The sequence below is a fragment of the Sminthopsis crassicaudata genome, chromosome 2 (assembly GCF_048593235.1).
Source record: "Sminthopsis crassicaudata isolate SCR6 chromosome 2, ASM4859323v1, whole genome shotgun sequence".
Classification (NCBI taxonomy): domain Eukaryota; kingdom Metazoa; phylum Chordata; class Mammalia; order Dasyuromorphia; family Dasyuridae; genus Sminthopsis; species Sminthopsis crassicaudata.
Genome location: NC_133618.1, coordinates 396,959,420 through 396,984,931, shown reverse-complemented (window position 1 = coordinate 396,984,931; position 25,512 = coordinate 396,959,420). Strand labels below are relative to the sequence as shown.

At 39.8% G+C, this 25,512-nt stretch overlaps 1 protein-coding gene across 2 annotated transcripts in view; it reads left to right on the top strand.

The window, feature by feature from the left end:
- The window catches only part of DPYSL3 (dihydropyrimidinase like 3), a 134,172-nt gene extending 111,166 nt beyond the window's left edge, over nucleotides 1-23,006 (top strand). For both annotated transcript variants that reach the window (XM_074291744.1, XM_074291745.1), the window contains exons 8-14: nucleotides 3,301-3,421; nucleotides 6,260-6,416; nucleotides 10,016-10,157; nucleotides 14,664-14,834; nucleotides 16,689-16,868; nucleotides 17,699-17,861; nucleotides 19,214-23,006. In XM_074291744.1, coding sequence (XP_074147845.1) covers nucleotides 3,301-3,421; nucleotides 6,260-6,416; nucleotides 10,016-10,157; nucleotides 14,664-14,834; nucleotides 16,689-16,868; nucleotides 17,699-17,861; nucleotides 19,214-19,302 — 1,023 coding nt within the window. In that variant the 3' untranslated portion in view covers nucleotides 19,303-23,006. The remainder of the gene's footprint in view (nucleotides 1-3,300; nucleotides 3,422-6,259; nucleotides 6,417-10,015; nucleotides 10,158-14,663; nucleotides 14,835-16,688; nucleotides 16,869-17,698; nucleotides 17,862-19,213) is intronic.
- The last annotated feature ends 2,506 nt before the right edge of the window (nucleotides 23,007-25,512 follow it).

Here is a 25,512-nt window from a genome sequence, read left to right as displayed (position 1 = left end):
TATTCTTAACAGTCCTGTGAGATAAGTGCTATTGTTATTATTACCATTTTACAGATGACAGAAATAAGATTGAGAGAGGTTGACTTATCTTGGCTTATTCATCTTGGATGTGTCAAGAGCAGGATTTAAACTAATTTCTTCCAGATACAGAATTCATGTTCCTATATAACCTAGTTGCCTCATATTTCCTTTATCTATTAGTTCAGGATTGGCAAGGGAGAGAGAGAGAGAGAGAGAGAGAGAGAGAGAGAGAGAGAGAGAGAGAGAGAGAGAGAGAGAGGAGAGAGAGAGAGAGAGGAGAGAGAGAGAGAGAGCGGAGAGAGAGACGAGAGAGAAGGGGGGAGAGAGAGAGAGACAGAGACAGAGAGAAGGGGGGAGAGAGAGAGACAGAGAGAGACAGAGAGAGAGAGAGAGAGAGAGAGAGAGAGAGAGAGAGAGAGACAGAGAGAGAGAGAGAGAGAGAGAGAGAGAGAGAGAGAGAGAGAGAGAGAGAGAGAGAGGAAGGAGAGAGAGAGACAGAGAGAGACAGAGAGAGAGACAGAGAGAAGGGGGGGGAGAGAGACAGAGACAGAGACAGAGAGAGGGGAGAGAGAGAGAGAGAGAGAGAAGAGAGAGAGAGAGAGAGAGAGAGAGAGAGAGAAAGGAGAGACAGAGAGAAGGGGGGAGAGAGAGAGGGAGAGGGAGAGAGAGAGAGAGAGAGAGAGAGAGAGAGAGAACAGAGAGAGACGAGAGAGACAGAGAGAGACAGAGACAGAGAGAAGGGGGAAGAGAGAGAGAGAAGGAGAGAGAGAGAGAGAGAGAGAAGGAGAGAGAGAGAGAGAAGGAGAGAGAGAGAGAGAGAGAGAGAGAGAGGAGAGAGAGAGGAGAGAGAGAGAGAAGGAGAGAGAGAGAGAGGAGAGAGAGAGAGAGAGAGACAGTAGAAGGGTTTAGATGGGTGTCTCAGAATACTTGACATGATGGCATCTGCCTGTAAAGTTGTTTGTCTACAAATGGCAGGTTAGCATTGTAAAGTTTGCCCTGCTAGCAATAAGGGATAGGCCACCTAAATTGATTCTGTGTCTTGCACTTAAATGAATAGAATGGAGTTTTACATTCCACAATTTCCTGTTCCACAATTTTAAGCTGATACTAAGTGAGAGGAGGAAAAAAACCAGCTAAATAGAAGTATCCAGTCCTCCCCTAGTTCTAATGAGCCCCCTTTGCTGCTGTTATTACTTGAATTTGTCATCAGAATTCATTAATTGCTTTGTTCCTGGCTTATAGACCAAATACCTTTTGCCCGTGAAGTTAGTCATCACTATGTGGGGAAATAAAGCCAGATTAATTCCACAGGGTAGGTTGGTTTGGGCTAATTGGCGCCATTCTCGAAACCATTTCTAAAGGATAACCACTGTGCATGTAAGATAGATTCCTTCAGCTGGGTCACTGAGGGAGTCTGCAGTGGGCCAGGGGCCAGGGGATTTCAACGAAAGGCCTATTTTAGCCTTCTCTGGTTTGGCTCCCTGTCTCTTTCCCTCCTTTCTTCTTTTTAATAAGAGGCCTTTCAGCTGTAGCATCTGTCAGAACCTTGGAAGCTCTTGTGGGTGAAGTCAGAGAGGGTGATGTAACCCTCCAAAGATAGTCAGGTTGCCGAAGTGTTGGAAATCCATGCCACCCTGGGAGAGAGGGAGATCAAAGGCCAGAGGTGAGGTCATAGGGAACTGAAGTGGTCAAGACAGCTGCTTAGAGGGAGGAGTTATCAGGGAACAAGACAGGGCCTCTCCACTTCAAAGCATACCTAGACTGTACCTTGAGTGGTGCCTTCTGACGCTGGAAAGCAGCGACTCCACAGAGAAACTTGAGATGATAATAGCATGAGAGAGAACAGAGGTCATCTGGAAGCCCAATGTCACCTTCCTTCCCCAGAGAGGAGAAAGTAGCTTGGGATGAATACAAATGCAACTGCTCAGGCCTATGTTGTCTGTAAGCTGTGTTCTTCCCAATGTAATATTTTGGTCAAAAATTATTAATTAAAATAAGTTTATCTTAAAATAATACATCTCTAATATAGGTTTAATATATGCCTAAGATAGTTATAGACTTTTAGAAATAACAGTCACTTCCTGCTCCATCCTCCCTCTTGCAAAGTAAAACATTTGCAAAATACTAACATTTTTACAAAATGTAAATTTCACTATAATTCATTGGTAAAAAAAAAATTAATAAAAATGCAAATTCCCATTGTAGTTGATTTGCAAAAAACCAATTAAAATGGGATCATTTTAAAAATAGGTATGGTAAAAATATATATACATGCATATATGTAAATATCTATAATAAGTATAGATTTTTGAAAATTACGATCTTTTCTAGCAGTGAAATAAAACATTTGCACAAAACCTACTAACAGTGATCCCACATCTGTCCCTATACATTTAACATCTTGTAGCCATAGTCCCCCAACACTCTACCACCTTCTTCAGTTCAATTTAAAAATGTATTCTGCTAAGTGTAAGGTACTGCATTTAGATGCAAAGACAAATTTTTTTGCTTTTATTCTGTGAGAATGTATATAGCATGTACACATATCATAGAATCACAGCTGGAAGAGATATCTGAGGTTATCAAACCCGATTCTTTCATTTTATAGATAGGGAGACTAAAGGCCCAGGGAAGCCACAACATAGGATAAGTAAATATAAGGTGGTTGGAGATAAAGAAGCACATTAGTAACTTGGAAGAATTATTGAGATGATGAGTATGAAAAGGCTTTATGATGCCTAATGAACTAATCAGATATGGAACTGTGCTCCAGAATCCCTGCTTTGAGTTTATAAGGATTGGATTTGATCCTGGGGGCATCCTATAAACCCAAAGCTGGGATTTTTTATGAGCTTATGACCTCACCTAGGGCAGTAAGGGAAGATCTAATTAATTTATGGTATGACCAGCCCCTTGGACTTAACCCTGCAATGTGGTTACTCACAAGATATCAGGGATTCAAGCTGTGGTCCAGCTGATGTTTGCTGACTTTTAGCAGACATTCTGGTGCTATAATGGTGTTTTCCCAGAGGGGTGGGGGACAGCATTTAGTGGGATGGGAAGATAAAGGCAATAATACATTTTTTTTTTTCAACTTTGTTTAAGTACAGACATGGCACAGGTATTTACTTAACAAACAGAGATCCTGATAAACTCGGCTTCCTCTCTGTTAGATGACAATTCATCTCCATGGGGAATGGCACCTGGGCTTGGGGAAGTGGAAGGATTGGCAACTTGATTGGGGAGGGCCTTTCTGATGTTTGGTTCCTTTCTTTCTAGCTGGAAGCTGAGGCTGTTTTTCGGGCAATCACCATTGCCAGTCAAACCAACTGCCCTCTCTATATCACCAAGGTCATGAGCAAGAGTGCTGCAGATCTCATCTCTCAAGCCCGCAAGAAAGGTGAATTATGCTCTTAGGGAGGGCCTGTCTTCTCACAGCGTTCCTTTCCTTCCTGGCATCCTTGGTCAGTGTCCACGGCTTGGCTTTGCTGGGCATATGTATGTATATGCAAGATTTAGGATTCTAGTTCCAGAGCTGAAAAAGACCTCACATACTGGTGAATTTAATCCCTTATTTTTAAAATTTTTTACACATCCTCACTGTGATTATTCATTGCTAGCTATGCCCATTAGCCTAGTGTCTCTGGAAGAATATGGTCTTCAAAGGCTGAGTGGATTCTGCTGAGTTTATTTTATTTAAGTTTAATTTATTAAAGGCTTTGTCCCTCAACCTGACTGGTAGATGGCTTGATCCCAGAATGAGTGGTCAGGGGAGTAATTACAAAAGTTCTAAGGGACAGTCAGGGAATATGGGAGAGAGGAGAAAGGGAATGGCTTCAAAAGAATCCATCTGGGTTTCTGCTTCAGGTGAATGGAAAATGGCCTGGCCATTAGTAATGAAATGTTTTGGGTGGAGGAGAAGCTGTGAGAATGAACAGTAGTAAGTTTAAATGCCACATTTTGGGCTAAATCCACAAAACTCCACATGTAAGTGATTGGGATTGTTAAAAATAGTGCAGCCTGCCTTTTGATGCCCAGCATCCCTGAAGGTGGGTGGTCCATTCTTGTGAGTAGAGAACCTTTTCTGTCTTGGCCAGGCCGGCAGATTCACTTGGATTCCCAATTTGTGTGTATGTTTTTAAATAATAAACAAGATACTGTTTTTCCTCAGTGCCTGAGTTACAGGAAGGCTGAATCTGGGAAGAGGGCCCAGGTTTCCCTTGTTCCATTCCTTCCTTTCATGGAGAAAAGTAGAAAGTAGGCCAGTGTACACATGTCTGCAAAGCCATCCTGGGGACCTCCATGCTGATTCTCATGAGTATTTTATTGCAAGTTTTTAGATAGACTTGAGCCTTGGGTTCTGGTCTCTTGGATTGGTCTGTTCCTTTACTGGGAAGGAAATTGCTCAGAGCCTTGGCCCTCCAATGAAGATTTCTCAGGAAAAAAGGAGAGATTTAGAGCCAGAAAGAACCTTTAAGGCTTGCTGGGCCAAACCCTTTCATTTCCCAGCTGAGGAAGTGATTTAACAGGGCTGAGTCTTTGTTCAAACTCTGCTTCATGTTGTAGAAAGTCTACGCTGAAGGTCTGGCATAGGGTCTTCCATGTCCAGTAAACTGAGTAAATTAAACTGACCTTGGAGAGAATGTGCCTGAAGTTTTCCATTCCCTTTCTCTCTCAGGGAAAGAGAAAAAGATAATCCCGAGCAAAGAGACTTGGTGGTTTTCGTGGTCAGTATGGATTGAGTTGCTGATGGGATTCCAAGGCTTTTGGTGCCCCAGCTTCTGAGAGTGGCTCCTTAGGGCTAAATGCTTCTGACTGGTTGATTTTACTTCTCCATAGTTCTGGAAACTCCACAGTCCCCATTTCTTGTTATTTCTCCATGTAGTTATTTTCCCTTCATTCTTTTCTTCTTCTTCATTTTTCATGCATTTTTCAGTTGAATTAATATTTATAGAAAGCCCTGGAGAATCAGGCAGATTAACATCAACACATCTGGTTTAATCAGAGTATGCTAGGCATTTTTTAAGCCAAGCCTCTTCATAACTTTAAGAGGGAGACTTTGGAATGAGGAAGAAAGAGAAATGAGAGGGCAGGGATGAATGTGTTTCTGACACTCAGACTGGAGGATAGAGGTAATAAATACCAGTCTGGGTATGAGATAGGAGATTTCAGTGCTCATCTCCTTTTTTTCCTTTTAAAATAATTTTTATTGTTATATTTTATTTTTATAGCCAACTAGCAGTTATTCAATAAGCATTTATTAAGTACCTGTTATGAGCAAAACACTGGGGATTCAAAGAAAGACAAAAGACAAGCTTTTCATGGAGCTACTAATGGGGAAAAATCATACAAATAGTTATGTACAAACAAGATATATGTAGGATCATTTGACAATCATATTCTAAGGAAGGTATTAGGGAGATTGAAAAGGCTTCTTGTATAAAGGGGGATTTTAGTTGAAACTTGAAGGGAGCCAGGAAAGCTACCTTTCCCAATGTATTCCTCTCTCAGAAAGGTATCCCTCCTAAAAATACCCCCCAAATATTTAGCAAAATAGCTAATCTGATCTTATTCTAGTATTTTACATGTATAATGTCCCATTATATCTCTTTTTTGAGACCAGACTTAGTCATTGTCACTTAAATACATTCAGTTTCAATCATTTTATTCTCGTGGTTTCTTTCCATTTATCAGATTGTAGTCACTGTAGATATTCTTTTCTAGGTTCTGCTCATCCTGCTTTGTATCTGTTCATAGAAGTCTTCCTCTGCTTCTCTGTGTTCATTATATCCATTGTTCCTTAAAGCATAGAAATATTCCATTGTATTTATGTGTCATAACTTTAGTCTTTCTTCAGCAGTTTATCTATTTTCTGAGGCCACATCTTCATGAGTTCAAAGCCGGCCTCAGACACTTATTCAGCTGTGTGACCTTGTTTGCCTCAGTTTCCTCATCTGTAAATGAGCTGCAAAAGGAAATGGCAAACCACTCTGGTATTTTTACCAAGAAAATCCCAAATGGGGCTTGGAGAGTCAGAATTGAAAAGACCCAAGAACAGCAACAGCTTCCTAACTCCAGGTCTGATTCTCTAATCAGTGTCATCTACATCAAGCTCAGTTGACTTGTCCAAGGCCTTAAAACCAAAATGTGTCAGAGGCAAGTCTTGAGCCCAGATCTCCTAAAAACACTTCTTTGCCTCAGGAAGTAAATCAGGCTTGTAGTTTTTTCTGTCTTCTAGGAAATGTGGTGTTTGGTGAACCCATCACAGCCAGTCTTGGTACAGATGGGACACACTATTGGAGCAAGAATTGGGCTAAAGCCGCTGCTTTTGTGACATCTCCCCCACTGAGTCCTGACCCTACCACTCCGGACTACATCAACTCCTTGTTGGCAAGGTAGGTGCCAGCTAAGAATAAGAGTAACCATGAGATGATGGTATGTGTGTGTTGTACATAGACATGTTTAGGTCCTGCCTCATTTATTCGTCGTGACTGCCTTAAGGACCTTCCTAGTCACACAGACAGTGTCTCTGGAGAGCTTCCTGAGTCCCCAGGACAGTGCTCCCTGCTGTTTCACCTCACTGTCCCGTGGCCACTCTTTTCATAGAGCAGAAGATAGAGTGGAGTCTCAGATGAGATCATTCCCAGTGGGGAAGCTGGCAACAGAGAAGAGTTCTGAGCAGAGTGGGCTTGATCTGGTTCTTAGGGCTTGATCTGGTTCTTAGCTGCTCGGTGCCCCCTGGCAGAGGCCTGCTGGGCCAGCCGCGGGCCGTGGGGGAATGTGGTACTTGTGAGGCAGACCTGAGACAGACGCTGCTCCCACTGGGAATTCTAGAAATTCCTTGGAGGCCTGAGGCTGGCCTTGCCTTTCTCATCCATGTGGACATTGCCAGTGCCAGGGGAATAATGGGGTCTTGGCAAAGAGTTTGTAAAGACTCATGGAGTAATTGGTCTGAATCTTCTTGCTGAAAAGAGCCAAGCCCATCACAGTTGATCATCTCATAATCTTGCTGTTGCAGTGTTCTCTTGGTTCTCACTTAGCATCAGTTCATGCAAGTCTCTCCTGACCTTTCTGAAACCTGATAGTCTTTTTAAAGGCCCAAGAAACTTCTGGGAGTGTAGTTGTGGTGGTGAACAATCACTCTTCACGCCAGAAGCAACAGTCCCTCAGGTGCTCCTCAGAGCATATGTTCTCAGTGGTATGAAACAGAAAGTATGCATGTCAAATACTTAGCACTTGGGAACCCAGATCATTCCAAGCCCTGCCTGGCTTGTGCACATCCTGAGAACTGCCCATAATCAAGAGATTGTAGAATGAGATTTGGAAGATAGGACTTTAGAAACACCTGTCCAGCCTGCTCGTTGTACAAAACACCGAAGCCCACAGAGAGAAGTGACTTACCCAGCTTTTTGTAGGGAGCAAGTATAAACTCTGGGAATTGACTCAAGGTCTTTGTGCTAGATAGAGTGTCAGTAGAACTTACTTTCCTGAGTTCAAATCCAACCTCAGACTGACTTACTAGTTGTATAACCCTGGAAAAGTCTTTTAATCCTGTTTGCCTCAGTTTACTTATCAAATGAGATTTGGCAAACCCTACAGTGTTTTTGCCAGGAAAACCCCAAATGGGGTTACAGTCAGATACAACTAGACGGCAACTTCCAAGATCTACTCATTCTACTATTTTGTGCTTTTGGTAAAGGAAAAGGAAGGGAATAAGTACCTACAATGTGCCAGGTGCTGTGTTAAGCATTTTTTGAAAATATCATAGGGGTTATCTCATATGGATTCAGGCTGGACTTTTGATTTTATTGGTACAGGAAATTCCAGTGCAAGGAAACTGTGTTTGCCGATGTTGAGTCATCATCTTTTTTTCAACTTATAGTCTAAGACTTGCCTAGGTAAACTTGCTCAGGTTGTATAAATAGTATGTGTTAGTGGAGGGATTTGAATCCAAGTCTTGGCTTCAAGGTCAGTTCCCTATTTACTATAATATTCCATATTTCCATTCCCTTTCTAAGAGAATGAGAATGCAAGTGAAAAAAAGAGTGTTAGTGATAAAAAGAAATAAAGCATGTTTTTGTAAAAGGTTAAAACCAAAAAACCTTTCACTATAAATGTTTTAAAACCAAAAATCTTTAACTAAATATACTTGAAAATATGTTAAATTTATGTAATTATCTTTAATATATACTCATTTTTTCCTCTTAAAGGGATTGAGTTTTGGAAGTATGACCTATATTTAAATCTAAAATGTAGTAAGTATAAGGTATTGCTCCACTAATATAAAACTATTATCACTGGCTATTTTTGATAGCCACATCCGTTCCTGGAGTTGTTCACTGCTTCCTCCTGGTGGCAAGTGTTATTAATGCACAGCCTCCAATTTTACTATGCAAAGGATCATCCATAGGATCCTAGAGGTGAAAGGAACCTCAAAATTCATTTATTTTCCCTGCTTTAATCTTTTAGAAAAGGAGACTGAGACCTCTGGAAGTTTAAGGTACATTCCTCACACACAGGTAACAACATCAGAGGGGGTATTTAAACCCCTTTCTGTGCCTATAAAGTCAATGTTCTTAGTATGCCCCTGTGCTCTTGTTTTTCCAGAACAGAGCCATAGAACCAGGACGTCAGGAGTCATGTTTCCAAGCCCTTAATTTTTCAGAGGCATAGTTTAGCGAAGAGAAACAGAAACTAACCTGAGGCCCAGCAAGGGGATTTTACACATCCAGGACTAGAACCATCACTGGAATGAATGGGAATGGAACTTTTTGTACTATTCTCCCTTGCATTCTTTTAAGGGTGCTATAGATGTATTTGGATGTTAATCTCAGAGTTGTTCAAGCCCTCTGTCTGCAATAATGTGCTTAGTTCTTGGATTTTTCTTGTAGTTAGAATCTGCGTTCTGGACTCAGCAGCCCTGAGAATATTTGGAGCTGCTGTGCTCCAAGCTAGCCTCCATAATTAAGTAGCATAAATAAATATCTTTGGCCTTTTAAAAAATAATTCATCATTAGAAGTTATTGTTGTGAACATAAATAATAGCAATGAAGTGAAAAGTTTCCTCATGAGTTTTTGAGAATCACAAATCCATCTGTAAAAATAGTTTAAATAGACTTTTAGCACATTGAAACCCCAGAAATAGATTGAATGTGCTTCCTGGTTTAAGGAACTTTTTTCATGTGGCATTAATGCTGGCACAACAAGGTATAGAAGTAAGATTGTGAGCTGTCATGTTTTATGTACCACAAGAAAAAATTGAGTAGCATGCTCACCCTGTTAGCATAGAGTGAATAATTCTACTCAGGAAAGGGGCAGACACAGACATGGACTGGGTAGGTAATTGCCCACTCATCCCATCAAATGTGGAGGCTCTGAGGGTCCCTAGGAGCAAGGTGGCAGAGGGGATGGAATTCTAGATCGGTGTAAATTAAAACCTGAGATCAAACGTGGCTTCAGACCCATATTGGCTGAGTGTTCTAGGCAAGTCACTTAACTCTGCTTCAGTTTCCTCATCTGGAAAATAAAATATTAACGGCTCTCATCTCCTAGGGATTGTTGTGAGAATCAAAGGAGATAATAACTGCAAAGTGCTTATGGTAATGCCTGGCACATAGTAGGGGCTATATAAATATCACCTGCTATTGTGATCATCATCATTGTAAGGTATTTAGCACAGTGCCTGATGCATAGTGGGCACAATATAAATTTAAGATTTCATCACCATCGTCATTATTATAAAGCTCTCAGTATAGTTCGTGGCATAGAATAAGCACTGTGTAATTGTTAGCTATTATTTTTATCCCTGTTTGTGGAAAACAACTTATCCTATACATGGAAAGACCGAAGCTTGGAGGTTTGGTGACTTGGTGTAAGGTAGTGCCAAGAAATGGGAACCCGCCCTGCTAACTTTCCCCTCCGCTGCCCATGTTGCACTCCACTGTGGAGGGCTTGGCTGCCCCTTTCCTGACCATTGGTTTTCCCTCTTCCGCAGTGGGGACCTGCACCTGGCTGGGAGCGCCCACTGCACCTTCAGCACTGCTCAGAAAGCCATCGGGAAGGACAACTTCACGGCCATACCCGAGGGCACGAATGGTGTGGAGGAGCGCATGTCCGTCATCTGGGATAAGGCTGTGGTAAGGAGCTGGGGGAAGGATGACTGCCCCTCCCACAACCCAGGCTGAGCTCTGAGAACTGGAACTCAGGAGAGGGGAAGCCAGTTAACAGAGAAGCCTGGCCTCTCAGTGGGTGGAGCCCTGGGCCTGGAGTCAGGAAGGCCTGAGTCCATTCCAGCCTCAGGCACAGAGTGTCTGTGGGACCCTCTCTGCCTTAATTCACCGGAGCAGGAAATGGCAAACCATTCTGGTGTCTTTGCCAACAAAGTGCTATGGGCAGCATTCGTGCGTGGTCCCCAGAGTCACAACTGACTGTACAACAACTAAATAATTATCACTCATTAAGTTTGCCAAGCACTGGAGAGAAAACAAAAGCAGTGAGAGTTTTCTGGCTCTAAGCCTGAATGGTCTGGCAGATTGTCCTTAATACTGCCTTCAGTCTGTAAACATTTATGAAGCACCTACAGTGTGTATGGTACTGTACTAAGCCCAGGAAGAACTTCTGGAAAGACCCACATTGAGGCCCTCTGGCTGTAGTTTAGACACTGACCTTCAGATTCCTTATCACTGTAATGATTCAGAGGGTCTTTAAAAGTACTTATTTGAATCTCCACAGCTTTGCTATGTGTACCACAAGCATCTGTATAAGCTAAGGATCAAATACATGCTCATAATCATACCGCTAGTGAGGGTCCGAGGCAGGATTTGGCCCCAGATTTTCCTGGTGTTGGGTCTTAAAAGGTATTCGCTATCACGCTGCCCCACAGAGGGATACTGGGAGACAACAGCTTTCTGGTTGTGGCATATCATAGGAGTTTAACAACTGACTAGAGACTAGACACTGATTTAAATAGTTTTGGGAACATTCTTGTTTGATTTCCTATTGAACCCACTTTCACCCTTTTCCTAAAAGTGTTGTGGGAAGGCACTCAATAAACTGAATTGGCTCCCAGCTACCCATAGGATCTAGTATAACCTACTCTTCTGGTTGGCACTAGAAGCCCTGGCCCCAATCTTCCCAGAATTATTCCTCTTCATTCACTTTATGGAATAGCCTCACACAGTATTCTTTGTTCCATCTCTGTACCTTTGCCATACTTTCTTTAAGTCTACCTCTTTAAATTTTCCATTTTTACCTTCTATTTGGGTTCTGTCCTGATCCTCCTTGCTCCAATTTACTTTGTAAGTGCCTTTCCCCAAATGATATTAATTTCATGTATTTGTAGTGCATGCTTTTTTAAAATAGTATTTTCTCCTGATTACATGTTAAGATACTTTTTTAGCAGCATTTTCCTAAGATTTTGAGTTCAAAACTTTTTCTCTCCATTTCTCCCTTCATCCCTCTCTTCCAAAAATAGTAGGTGGTGTGAGATAGGTTATACGTATATGTTTTGTGATTTTAGAGAAAAGTTCAGATTCGCTCCTATAAATGACGCTCTCACACACTAGTCAAAAGTGAAAGTAAAATTTAATCATACAATGCAAGGAATAGATTGCTTACAGTAACAGCTCATACAACATAAAACACGGAAGATTACTAATATAATAAGTAATAGTAGAGAAGGATAAAGAAAACATCACCAATTCAGGAGAGCACTGACTCTGGAAATCTCGGCTGGGGAATCCCTGGTCTAGCAGCCTTTGAGTCCCGAATGGGAAAATTCCCAAGCAGATCGTCATCTCCATGGATGGGATTCCAAGGAAGCTTAGGGCTTGCTAGCTTATATAGACTTTAGGCAAAGAAGGCATGCAGCCAACTTATTAAGTAATTAGTTTAGCACAGCAACTTTGCACATGTGGCAAGTGTGTGACTGAGGAATAAGATCATGAGTCTGAGGAATACGATCATGAGTCGACTCTGTCAGTTATTTATGAATTGGAACAGGAAACAAACTGTCTTTGGAGTATATTTTTGCAAGATTATACAACAAGGAGGTAACCATGTCCCCTCAATACAGTTCAGGAGTTCCTGAAATTACTATACAGATCTGTCAGCTTGATCCAAGTCATAAAGTTCACAGAGAGGTCAAGTTCTCATGAGGCTTATACTTCAGTCCTCATATTTTGGAGTGAACTTACTTTATATAAAGAAATCTCAATTCTTTATTCAGTATACTATCATGCAAAACATAAATATAACGTGAAAGAAGAAGCAGATCAGAAAGGAAAAAAAAAACCATGAAAAAGAATAAAGTAAATTTTAAGAAGTTTTGATCTGCATTCTGAGTTCATCAGTTCTTTCTTTGGATATGGATAGCATTTTCCTTTATGAGTCCTTTGAATGTGTCTTGAATCGTTGTGTTTCTGAGAAGAGCTGAGTTATTCATAGTTGGACATAATACAATGCTGCTGATACTGTGTACCATGCTTTCCTGAATCTGCTCATTTCACTTTGCTTCAATTCATTACAGGTTTCCAGGTTTTTCTGAAATCTGCCTGCTCATTATTTCTTACTGCACCATTAGTTTCTATTACATTTATATACCACAGCTCGTTCAACCATTCCCTAATTGATAGGCATCCCCTCAATTTCAAACATTTTGCCATCACAAAATGGCTACCATAGATATTTTTGTACATATAAGTCTTTTTCCCTTTTTGAAGATCTCTTTAGGATACAGATCTACTAGTGATATAGCTGGATCACAGGGTATATGCAATTTGATTGCCTTTTGGATATAGTTCCAAATTGCTCTCCAGATTGGCTGGATCAGTTCACAATTCTCTCAGTAGTGCGTTAGTTTCCAATTTTTTCCACATCCTCTCCAACATTTATCATTTTCCTAATTTTTTTTGTTATATTGGCCAATCTGATAGGTATAAGATGGAGTTGTTTTAATTTGCATTCTTATAATCAAAAGTAATTCAAATCACTTCATATCAGTGTTGATAGCTTTGATTTCCCTTGATCATTTATTAATTGGGCTTGTATTCTTATACCTTTGAGTCAGTCTTCTGGACCTTTATAAGCAGCACTTGCTGTTAACAGTTGTTTCCCAGCATTCTGCTTTCCTTTTGATCTCAGTTGCATTGGTTTTGCTTATACAAAAGCTTTCTATTTTAATATAATTGAAATTATCTCTTTTACATTTCATAATGTTCTCTATCTCTTCCTTTGTCATGACTTCTTTCCTACTCCATGAATTTTATAAGTAGACTATTCCTTGATCTTCTAACTTGCTTTTGGTATTACCCTGTATGTCTAAATTATGCACCTATTTTGACCTTATCTTATAATATCGTGTCCCTAATTTGTATCCTGCTAGTTTACCGGTTTTCTCAATAGTTTTTGTCAAATTGTGAGTTCTTATCCCAAATTTTGGGTTCTTTGTATTTCTCAAATGCTGGTTACTATAATCATTGACTATATATCTTGTGAGTACTTAATTTATTCTATTGATCCACCACTCTGTTTCTTTGCCAGTTACCAGATGGTTTTGAGACTTTATAATGTTGTTTGAGATCTGTATTGCTAGGCCACCTTCCTCTGTATTTTTTTTTTTTTTTCATTAATTCCCTTAATATTCTTGACCTTTTGTTCTTCTGGATGAACTTTGTTTTGTTTTTTTCTAGCTCTATACATTTTTATTTTTGGTAATTTGATATGGCACTAGGTAACTAAATTAATTTAGGCAGAATTACCATTTTTATTATATTAACTTGCCCTATCCATAAGCAGTTAATATTTTTCCAATTTTTTAGATCTAACTTTATTTTGTGAAAAGTGTTTTGTATTTATGATCATATAATTCCAGGGTTTGTCTTCCCAAGTATGCTCCCGAGTATTTTATATTGTCCACAGTTATTTTAAATGGAATTTCTCTATCTCTTGCTGCTGGACTTTCTTGGTCATATAAAGAAATGCTTATGATTTATTGGGTTTATCATATCCTACAACTTTGCTAAAACTCTTTATTATTTCAAAATAGGTTTTTAGGTGATTCTTTAGGGTTCTCAATCATATCATCTGTAAAAAGTGATAGTTTTGTTTTCTCATTGCCATTCTAACTTCTTTGATTTCTTTTCTTATTGCTATATCTAACTTTCCAGACAGTATTGATTAATAGTGGTGGCGATATGCCTGCTTCTTGAGAAAAGAAATTGTTTTCGTTGCATTTTTATTTCCAGAACCTAACATAGTTCCTGGCACATGGTAGATGCTTAATAAATGTTTGTTGATGGATTTGGTTATTTGAAAAATTGGGGCTGGGAGCCATTGACCTATACTGAACTTATTCAATATTGCATCAGATAAATCACTGTTTAATAACAGCTTAAAAATACCCAGTCCAAGACACTTAAAAACTCAATGGATAATCCACCTTTCTTGAGAAATGACTATAACCATGTCTAGCCTTCCATTGACCAGTAATCATTTCCTAATTAATCCTGAGGTTTACCATATTGAAGTTCTGTCATCACTGCATTTGGAAGGCACTCTGCCAGTTGAACCCATGTTACTATGGCCTAACTTGACTCTGGGTGAGGGGACTGTCCATTGACAAATGATTCTTTGCACTTGAACAGGCTACTGGGAAAATGGATGAAAACCAATTTGTAGCTGTGACAAGTACTAATGCCTCCAAGATCTTCAACTTGTACCCTCGGAAGGGAAGAATATCTGTGGGTTCTGACAGTGACCTGGTCATTTGGGATCCCGATGCTGTGAAGATTGTTTCAGCTAAGAACCATCAGTCGGTAAGGCTTGTTGTACTGGGGAAGGAAATGATGGGAAGTAGGGACTTGTGGGATCATATAATTTAAAGTTGAAGGAGACCTTGCAGGCTATTTAAGTTTTCAGAGCAGAAAACTTTTAAGTGAATTTTCCAAGATTTATGTGCAGAAAACTTTCTTTTTCTAGAAGAATCTAGTTGGAAGAATTTCACATGCAAAGAATAATAAACATTCCTCCACTTGAGCTGATGTCTTGTCTTTGGTCTCACCAGTACTAAGAAGGATTCTGAAATATTAGGACATCATTTCTCTGTCTGAGGAATGTCCCCTAGGAGAAGGAGTTTAGCTTCTGGTCTTATGATCTAAATAAGTTGCATCCTAGGTGTTTGCAAGTTTGGGCATTGACATATAGTGCAATAGATTGAAGGATCTTTTAAGGACAGGTGTGGTTTTCATTTTTAAATTGCTATGCTCCTTAATCCCAATACTTGGTATTTAGTAGCTATATAATCAAATAAGACTTTAAATTAGAGTGAAAATACTCCACTTTAAATATTTGAAAATAGATTTCCTAACTTTCTAGTTAGGAAGTAAATATTTCCTATTTCCTATATGTGTATATATATATATATATTTCCTATTTCCTATATATATATATATTTCCTATTTCCTATATATATATATATTTCCTATTTCCTATATATATATATATATGTATATATATATATGTATATGTGTGTGTGTGTGTGTGTGTGTGTGTGTGTACCAAACCTTGACTCAACCTTAACTAATTTTTTAGTTTATTAATCACTCTCCATCCCTATCTTTTAAAATGAACTATGGCAAAGACATGCCTTCCTAATTTCTTTTTTGCTTATACTACTGATCTTTTGGAATCCAAGTGTAGAATTTTGTCTATCCATACTAAATTTGTTCTTAGATTCAGTCCTTAGTTCCAGTCAGGTGAGATTTTATTGGACCCTGCTCCTGTCATCTGCTATATTAGCTATCTTACCTAGATTTATGACTAGATTTATCCAGTTATCTCCAGATTTGATGAGCATGCCACATAACCTTCTGATAAAAATGTTGGACAGAGCAGGACCAAGGACAGAGCCCTTGGGCTCTGCATTTAGCAATTTTGTTCTAGATGGGCATTGATCCATCAAGTACCTTTCTTTGCTTTTAGCCACTGAATTAGCTTCATATCTATTCAGCCTAACTATTATCTTCATCATTTCATCTTGTCTACAAGGATATCACGAGAAAATTTTATCAAATGCCTTGGTTGAACTCCATATATTTTTATATTTGTAGCAATGCCTTGTTAATGACAATGGTGATTCTATCAAAAAAAGAAGTAAAGCTAGTCTGATATGATTTATTTTTCATGAACTTCATAGTGATCTCTATTCTTCTTTCCACAAGCTCATGAATCCCCATCCCTTTCTCAAGCTCTATAACCTACATTTTTGGAAAATTAGCATAGTTGCTCACCTTTTATGGTCTCCCCATTTTTTTTTCCCAGAAATCAATGTCCAAGATAGTTTTTTTCCTGTTTTCTGGAATATAGTTTTTCCAACTTGGTGATTAAAACTCATTGAAATCAGGAATTTTTTTAGCCATCTTTCCACTTCTCTTGATTTCCTTGTTAATTATGGCTGTGTTGGTCTTCTTGCTATGGAGATTACTCACTTGGTTAGAGAAAAGTACAGTTATATAGAAGTCCATCCTATGGAAGAAGTTGGGGACATTTTGAACTATTCTTTTGTTTTTTACCCACGATTATTAGTCTCTTGTGATTCCAGAAACAGTATAGTGGACTGAGGTTACAATGTCTCACTTCTTATCTCTTGTGAAATTTTCTCTGTGTTACAGGCTGCAGAATACAATATCTTTGAAGGGATGGAGCTGCGAGGAGCACCCCTTGTGGTCATTTGCCAGGGCAAGATCATGCTGGAAGATGGCAATCTTCATGTGACCCAGGGGGCTGGGCGCTTCATCCCCTGTAGCCCATTCTCTGACTTTGTCTATAAGCGTATTAAAGCTCGGAGAAAGGTAAGGAGGAGACCAAACCAAACCAAATATAATAGAAGCTAGAAGTAATGGGAATTGAAAGGCTTGGGGCAAGAGCTGATGTCTTATCTTTGTTCTCACTGGTACTGAGAAGGATTGTGAAATATTATCTCTCTGATTGAGGGATGTCCTTTAGGAGAAGGAGTTTATAGCCTTCTGGTCTTATGATCTAAATAAGTTGCATCTAGTGTTTGCAAGTTTGGGCACTGACATATAGTCCAGTAGATTATAGGCTCTTTAAGGACTGGGGTGATTTTAATTTTAAAATTGCTATCTTCCCAAGGCCCAATACCTAGGCCCTTAAAAAAGGCTTATTAAGTTGGTTGATGACCATCTCTTTATTCATCAGGGTTAGAAAATCCCTAGAAGTTGAATTGAGCAGAGGATAAAGGTCAGGATATGTACCCATTGTATCTCATTTGCTTGGATCATTATCATAAATCATGTGCACGTGGTATTAGTGTGGAAAAATTGGGACACACCTATGCTTGGTGACTCTGGGAGCCCACAGTAGGGATTGATACTCTGTTTGGCTTTGCCAAAGAAGGGGGACTACCGAGTTCACAGCCTTGCCCCTGGGGAGCCCTGGGCAGCAGATGAAAATGGCTACCCTCGTGGAACCAAAGCTAAGGGCCAGCGTGCCAGACACAGTGACACAAATCCTACGCTTGCTACTTCTGGTCTGCCTTCTGAAATCTAAGAGATTGTGAACTTGAGTTCAGGCAGTCTTCATTTTTGTACAGTACTTGACACAAAAGGATGCTGTAATTGCTTGTTGATAGGAATTAATGATGCTTTTCCCCTGGTGACAGATGGCTGAAATGCATGCTGTGCCAAGGGGGATGTATGATGGGCCGGTGTTCGACTTGACCACCACTCCCAAAGGAGGCACCCCTGCAGGCTCCACCAGGGGATCGCCAACTCGCCAGACACCCCCAGTGAGAAATCTTCATCAGTCAGGATTTAGCCTGTCAGGTAAGCTAGCCTGCTATGCCTGGATTTTGGTGGGAAATATGATGAAGCTAGAAATTGAAAAATAAAAACAACAATAATAACTTTTGATATTAACAATAAATACCCTGGAAAATAAGGGTGGTAATAATGCCCTGAGGCTGGATAATTATCTTAAGAAATAGAATGGTATCTACTTTTGCTGGCTCAGTCTCTTAGAGGAAAAATTTCTGAAGACAAGAAGTATTCTAAGTCAACTAGGAATACTGGCCATGGAAGAATTGCTTTCTTTATAAAAATAGAGGATTTTAGAAGTATAGAAAACACTTGTAGTCTTCTGGTCTAACTCCTATGGTTATTTTACAATTTACAGTGAGGTGGTGTAGTGGATAGAGGATCAGCCCTGAGAGAAAATCTGCCCTCAGATATTTAACACTTCCTAGCTGTGTAACCTTGGGCAAGTCACTTAACCCCAATTGCTTCAGCCAAAAAAAATGTTAATTTAAAATTTTACAATTTACTTTTTAAAAATTTTGTATTTTACAAATGCAGAAACTGAGATCCCAAGAGTTAAGGTTTCAGATCATATAGCCGGGTATAGAAGTAAAGATAGCTCCCTAATGCTGGTCTTCTTTGACTCTCAGTAGAGTCCTTTCCAGTATATAATTTCTATTACCCTCATACTTTATGAAATGAGCAATAGGAAATACAGATTTACTGAGTTTGGGGCAACTCAGTAGTACTAGGTAAGAATACCAGCCCCAAACACTTAGTGTGTCTATATGTGAGTCATTTACTTTCCTCATGTCATCTCATTGCATCATCCTCATCTCAAATAAGGATGATAAGAATAGCACTTTGTTTACAGATTTGTTGTGAAGAGTATAGGAGATATTTGTAAAGCACTTTGAAAAACATGAAAGTGCTAGTTATTATAAAAGCATCGCAAATACTTTTAAAATATTAAGATATTTTTAACATCTTAAAAACCATACCAAATTTAATTATATATTCTCACCAAATTAAGAGGAAGAGTAAGAAAAGGAAAAAATAGAAAATGAACTGAGGGCAGTTAGGTGGTACAATGTATTGACCTGGCCTTTGGCAAATCACTTAATCCCTATTGCTTTTCCCTCCCTCCAAAACCCCCCCCACAAAAAGTAAATTGGAGGAAACATAATAAAGAGAAATATAAGAAAAAAAAGATAAATTTAGAAATGGAGCATGGGTTAATAGTGGGAGAGATGATAAGAACATCACTGGAGCCAGAAACAAAGTGAGAGATGCTTGGTTTGGAGAAGGGGCAAGCCAGGGTTGGGCAGCCAGCTGCTCAGTGTTTTTTGCTCTTGACATTAATCTCTAATTTGTATCTGCAGGTACGCAGGTGGATGAAGGTGTCCGCTCTGCCAGCAAGCGTATTGTGGCACCTCCTGGAGGCCGTTCTAATATAACATCCCTGAGTTAAGTAGTCCCAAAGAGGATGAGAAATGAGAAGAGATTTTTCAAAGCCAAAATGGTACATTGGTATTTAAGAAAGAAAGAAAGTGAATCCAAACAGTTCCAATCTGAAGAATCAATAAGCCTTCAAAGCCTTATTTTTTTTTTTCTCCCAATGCTACTTGCTTGCCTAGCTTTAAGAATATTGCTTAATTTTCTGGTTGTGGTTTTTTTTTGTTGTTGTTGTTTTTTTGCATATCCTTGAAAGTTTTTTTCCCTCTTTTACATGCATGCAATAAGATGAGTCACTGAGTTAAGAGTCTGTAACCTCCATATGTGTTACGCGCTTGTGTACTGCTGAGTTATAAGATGGGGTTAGACAAAGCTGGGAAGACAGGGAATCACAAAGCTAGAACAAAAGGGAAAGAGGCCGCTTGGGGTGGAAGGGTGGTGGGAGCCCTGGCAGAGGGGCAGCGGGTGGGCTGAGTGCGGGAGGTGGGTGGGCCGGGGAAGGAAAAGGGGATGTTGTGTATCGTGTCGAGTACTTCTGTTTCCGATGAAGCCAGTCAGACGTGGCCACCGTCATCGTTGCCTCATCACATCGTGGTACCACGGGGCCTCCAGAGAAGGCAAGCAGTTTCTGTCACGTAGCCTTTGTCCTATTGCCTCTTAATCTGACTTGTGTTACTTTGTACATTTTATTAAAAAACGAAAGGCAATCACTTCCTTCTGCCTGCTTAGTTGCCCCCATTCTTTGGTCTCTTGCTCTGTTGTTTTCAAGGCCGCCTTCCTCTCTGACACAAGGGGAGGAAGGAGCTTCCATTTTCTCTCTTCCTGCCAGTGCCTTCAGCCCTATTTGTTTCTGCCAGGTGACTGGTGAGAGGGAGGTGGGGAGGTGGGGTGTAGATAACTCAGCATGGCGGGGCACCTTACAAAGAACAACTCCTTAACTCTTCCCCAAGGATAGATCACTCTTGCACATTGATAGAGAGAGAAGGACGTTTTCATGCATAAATGGGGGTTGTTAGCTTGGAGGTGGCTAAAAAGGTTCCATCGAGCCTCTTGGGGGAAGCCAAGCGGGTCTGGGCAGGTGATTCTCTTAATTCCTTGGTGCTCATACAGCTTCAGATTGGATAGAAGGATCTGTTTTTTGTCTTTCTTTTGGGTTTTTTTGGCAGGCATTTTTCCTAAGCATCTCTTGAAATTTTAATTAACAGTAAGGAACCTCATCTCCTGTGGATCTGGGGATGAGTGTGGAAGAAGGGAGGGAGTCAGAGAAAACTGTTTCACTGACGTTTTCTTTTTCATTTGTAACTGATCTATTTTTTCCTTAATTATGAAGTAAACCTGTTGTGTTTATGAAGTCTTGTAAAGGTCAGGAAAGGGTGGACCTCATATTCCACCTTAGCAAAATGTGGGGGTTGGACTAGATAATCTTTTAAGGTCTCTTTGACTGCTTAAGCCCATGACTATAGGGCTAGAATTTTCTAATGAAGTAGGGTTTTGCTTACACCTTTTTTTTTTTTTTTTTGACTTCTGAATTCAAGCATTGATTATCAACTGCTGGTTATTTTCTTGCAACATATATTGCAAACACAAACTCTCTGAATACCTGCAAGCAGGAACAGAGAACATGGAGATTCTGAGGCATTTATGCTAATAACATGGTTTTTATTTTCAGGTTTCTGACATGAGGAGGGCAATTAGTTGAGTAGACAAACCCTTATGAACAGAGAAGGGGACTCCCAATGCTTTTTTGGGGTCTCCTCAAACTCTTCCTCTGTAGACTGAGGAAGGTGGTGCATTTCCACTTTTCCCTTCCTGCCCAGTATCCCCAGCCCTTTTTTTGCCTGAAGAAATATTAGAACTATCCCACCAAGTATCCCTGCTACCAGTCTGTTTTGTGAATCAAGGCAGAGATGAAAAAGAGAACAGAACACACCGAAAATGACTAAGGAGTATTTTAATGAACTGAAATTTCATTTAGCATGATGTTCTCAACACTTAAAGTTTTGGCTTTGAGAAAACCTTTCAGAGTGAAGAATGAGAAACCTTAGTGTTGAGACAATTCCCTCAGAAAGGAATGAAATGAAATCTCTGCGCTATGCTGTTGATGGGACCATTTGTGTCTCTGAAAGCTAACCATTTAGTGACAGCTGCCATGAAGAGTTAATTTACCATATTATCTTTCCTTTTCTTCTGTTTTAAATCAGTTCTAGATGGTATATGGACCACAACAGGATATATCATTTTAGATTTGTTTTATCCAAGTGAGGGATAGAATTAGGCTTATGTCAGTTGGAGTCACTGATCCCCAACATAAACCTTTGGCCCTTTGCATTTAACCTGAGATGCCCTCACGCTAAAAGGAAGTGTGCTGAGAATGCTGGTTCTTTTAAGATTTAGTTGTAATCCTGAGCCATGACCACAAGATAGCGCTAATATTACAGAAATGAAAATCTTCAGCCTTTCTCCCTCAATTTGAAGGGGCTAACCTGTTTGTGATCCATGAAAACCCCATATTATCATTCTCTTTCCATCTATCTCACCTGTGCCCAATTGAAAGATTCTGACATAAAAGAATTGTCTGAGCCTTTCAATTTGCACATGCAGATTAAGTCTAAAAGTTGTAGATTATCTTGGAGTGGGGTTTGTTCACTTTGATAGCAACTTGCCAAACCCAGCAATTCCAGGTGAAAATAGATCTCCAACATCTTGCTGAATTTAACTTTCACAGAATTGATTGTTTGGGTTTTAGAGTTTTGGTCTAATTTTTAAATGGTTGGGTTTCTTATTGAATAGTTGTAGGAAAGAAAATTACATCAAGTAACGACCTACTGTCCAAAAAATTCATCAGGCTTCTTCAGGTAGTCAATAAAAAGTAGGAAAAGGAAATGACTCACAGCATGAATTGTAGAGATTAAAGCTGTAGGTTCTGTAAATGGTTTTTTACCAGAGTTCTCATTATAACACATAACACACCATTCTATAATCCTCTCTCCAAATCTTCATGCTGTCTTGTTGAGGTGAGGCTCTCAGATGGCCTCCTTCAGCCTTAGTTTGTCATCCATCAACCTATCCTCATCTCTGATCTTGTGATTTTGGGACATGCCTGCTCTCTTACTCTTGTTCTGGTCCCCTGTGGTCCAGTGAGGTTTTCCTGGAGTGGTGGGTGGGAGCAGGTGCTGATGGAATTGTTACTTAACCCACCACTAAAGATTCAGTTTAAGAAGATGACAATGGTTTTAAATGAGCAAATGGATGTTCTCTCCATCTTTCTACCTCACAGGTACCTTTTTTTTGATTTTACTGTGAGGCTGGGCTTTCACAGCCCAGAAATAACGTATAATGTACCTGGCAGGTTGTTTCCAACTTCCACATACTGCCAAGGATTGTCTAAGCTTTCTGCATGGGAAGACCCACTCTGGGTCCCCAGATATACTCACTGGCTGTTGTAGGCAGCCAACATTTATTGTATATTTCCCTCTCTCCCCTTAAACTCCCCTCTATTGACATATGGTTTGTGGGTGTCAAGTTCTTGTATCTGGTGAATATGAAAGAAAGGACAAGTGAGCCTTCCTGTGGTCTGTGGTTGCTGTGAAGCAGCTCCTGTGTGGAAGAGCTGTTTGATTTGAACCGTAAAGAAAACAGTATTTTGAGTTTAGCTGAAGAAAAGTTCATCCAAGTGACTGTTGATGTAAACCTGGTTATTAAAATAATTGTAAAACAGCATCCCTTTGGTGTTAAGCCTCCTTTGTGTGTGTGTGTGTGTGTGTGTGTGTGTGTGTGTGTGTGTGTGTGTGTGTGTGTACACAAATAGAAAGTCCCTTCAGCCATTAAGGCTCTTAGGGTTACAACTAGAACTGTTACAGAATTTGAAGGTCACGAGTCCAGCTCCTTTGTTTTATAAATGAAGAATCCGACCCTCAGAGAGGTTAATTTGTCCAAAACCACACGTCATGAAGATACAGGCAGGGAAATAAAGCAGCTCCTCTGATGCCAAACCTTCTGACCCTCTCCATTGTACCATACACACTTCATTTTCCCACAAACATTAAAACCTTGAATAACTGATACTCTAGAAATGGGAATTCTTATGAATTTTTCTGATTATTAGAAGGTGACCTTGAAAACCTTTTTCTTTTTTCCTTTCAAGCCTTGCTAGAAAAAATTTTTCCCTATAGTCATAAATATGTGGGATGAGGGGTGGGGGATGATCCTAGTGCCATAGTGAGCAAGGGATATTGAATAATTTGCCAAAGGTCATACAGCTTATAAATGCCAAACATGAGATTTTTAACCCATGTCTTCCTGACTTCAAGTTTAGTGTGTTGAATTCTACACAATATTATTTCTTCATAAGGAGTAAAGGTCAAATAAATTGAATGACTTAGCTAAAACACACAGATAGCAAATGTGTTAAGACTTTGCACAGTTCTGCCTCACTGAAACCAAGCACAAGATATCATACTTGGGCTTATTGGCCCTCTTCAAGAATGAAGGATGAACAACAACAAGGGTTCTGTATGAGATCTCTACATAGAAAGAAGGACTTCCAGAGCAGGTGATGTGAACTAAACTTTGTCACCTATTTCTTACATGTGTGTCTCACTACTCACTGTAGTTTAAGGCTACTCCTTCCCAGGCTGCCATGTGTGGTGTAAGAAGGAACCAATCAGGGTTTTGGGAGAAGATTTTGTATTTATTGTCTTTACAATGTGATCTGAGAGTAGTTGCAGTTGCCCTCTAGAGACCTAACCCTCTTTTCCCTTTTTCTCTCTCCTTTCTCTCTGTGTCTGTGTCTTCTCTCTCTCTCTCTCTCTCTCTCTCTCTCTCTCTCTCTCTCTCTCTCTCTCTCTCTCTCTCTCTCTCTCTCTCTCTCTCTTAAAAATTGCTTTTATTCCTACTCAGTTTTCATTTTTGATTTCTAGAAATATAGTTCTGAAAAACAGGCTTTTATAAAAGCTTATTGTATTTTAAATGGTGCTTCTTGAGTATGCCTTTAAACACAAATTATTCTGGCTTTCTTTGAATTACCAATAAGAGGCCCAGCCAAGCCTTTGTGGCTTATTGTGTATAGATATTGATGACTTAAAAAGATTGTAAATAGTAATTGTTTTCTGCCCTGGTCTGGAGTCTGCTCCTCCCAGATTGATACTTTTGGTGATAAATTGGGCCAACTTTTGTCTCATTGCTTTTCTAGCCCTTAGTCAGTGAATCAGACTGAGATGGGGAAAGACTAACTCAGAAAGGTCAAGGTCACCCACTGAATCCTGGACCGTTGCTGGTTATCTTACCATTGTCTCCTCCCTGGACTCCTATGACTCTGTAGGAGTGAGTGAGACTGATGACTCTGTACTGCCTTACTCAAAGTCAATTCACTCAAAGGTCAAGACATCACACTTGAAATGTCATCGGTCCTCTTCAAGAATGAAGGACAAACAACGAATGTATTTTTAGTAGGATTCAAATAGGGGCTAGTTTGCCTGACTCCAACAGCAATAACCATTAGGTCTATTTCCTCTCATGATTAGACATCTAGAAATCCCATTGTTCTGTGATTTCATCCACAGGGATACCAAAGTAATCACTTTAAAACACATTTAGTCATACGGTTCAGTGCTCAAAAAGTGTCCCTGTTGCCACTAGGATAAGAAGACTCCAATTTGGGATTTAAGTCTGGTGAACTTTCCCTTATAACAGGTTGTTTTTTTTTTTTTTTTTAAGTTGAGTAAAACCAGTCACATTGTATCAGATTATATAGAGATTTCAAAGCCATCAACCTCTCCATTGAACTCCTTAATAATTTAGCCTCAGGCCACCTTTCTGTTTTGAACTACCTGGTACCCCTTCATGCATTTTGTGTTCCAGTAGTTGTTAGAATCTTCCGATGTAAGAGCTGCAAAGAAAACAGCTCCCCTTTGAATGAAGGAAGTATAGATGTTGCACTCCACCAAGAATCCTGAGATCTTAGAACTGGAGCTCAGGGAGCATCTTCAGTCTTTATCTAAGCAGGAATCCACTTAAGAAAATCCCTGACAATTCCAGCCTTTGCTTAAAGTGCTTTAATAGTAAATGGTGGCCCACTATTTTCAAAGGCACCCACCCATTCTTAGAAAGTTGTAGCTGTCAGAAATTCTCTACATCAAGATGAAATCCTGCCTCAAGCTTTGCCCTATCCAATCTATTCTTCACTCACCTGCCAGGTTGGTCATCCAGAAGCACATCTGATCATGTC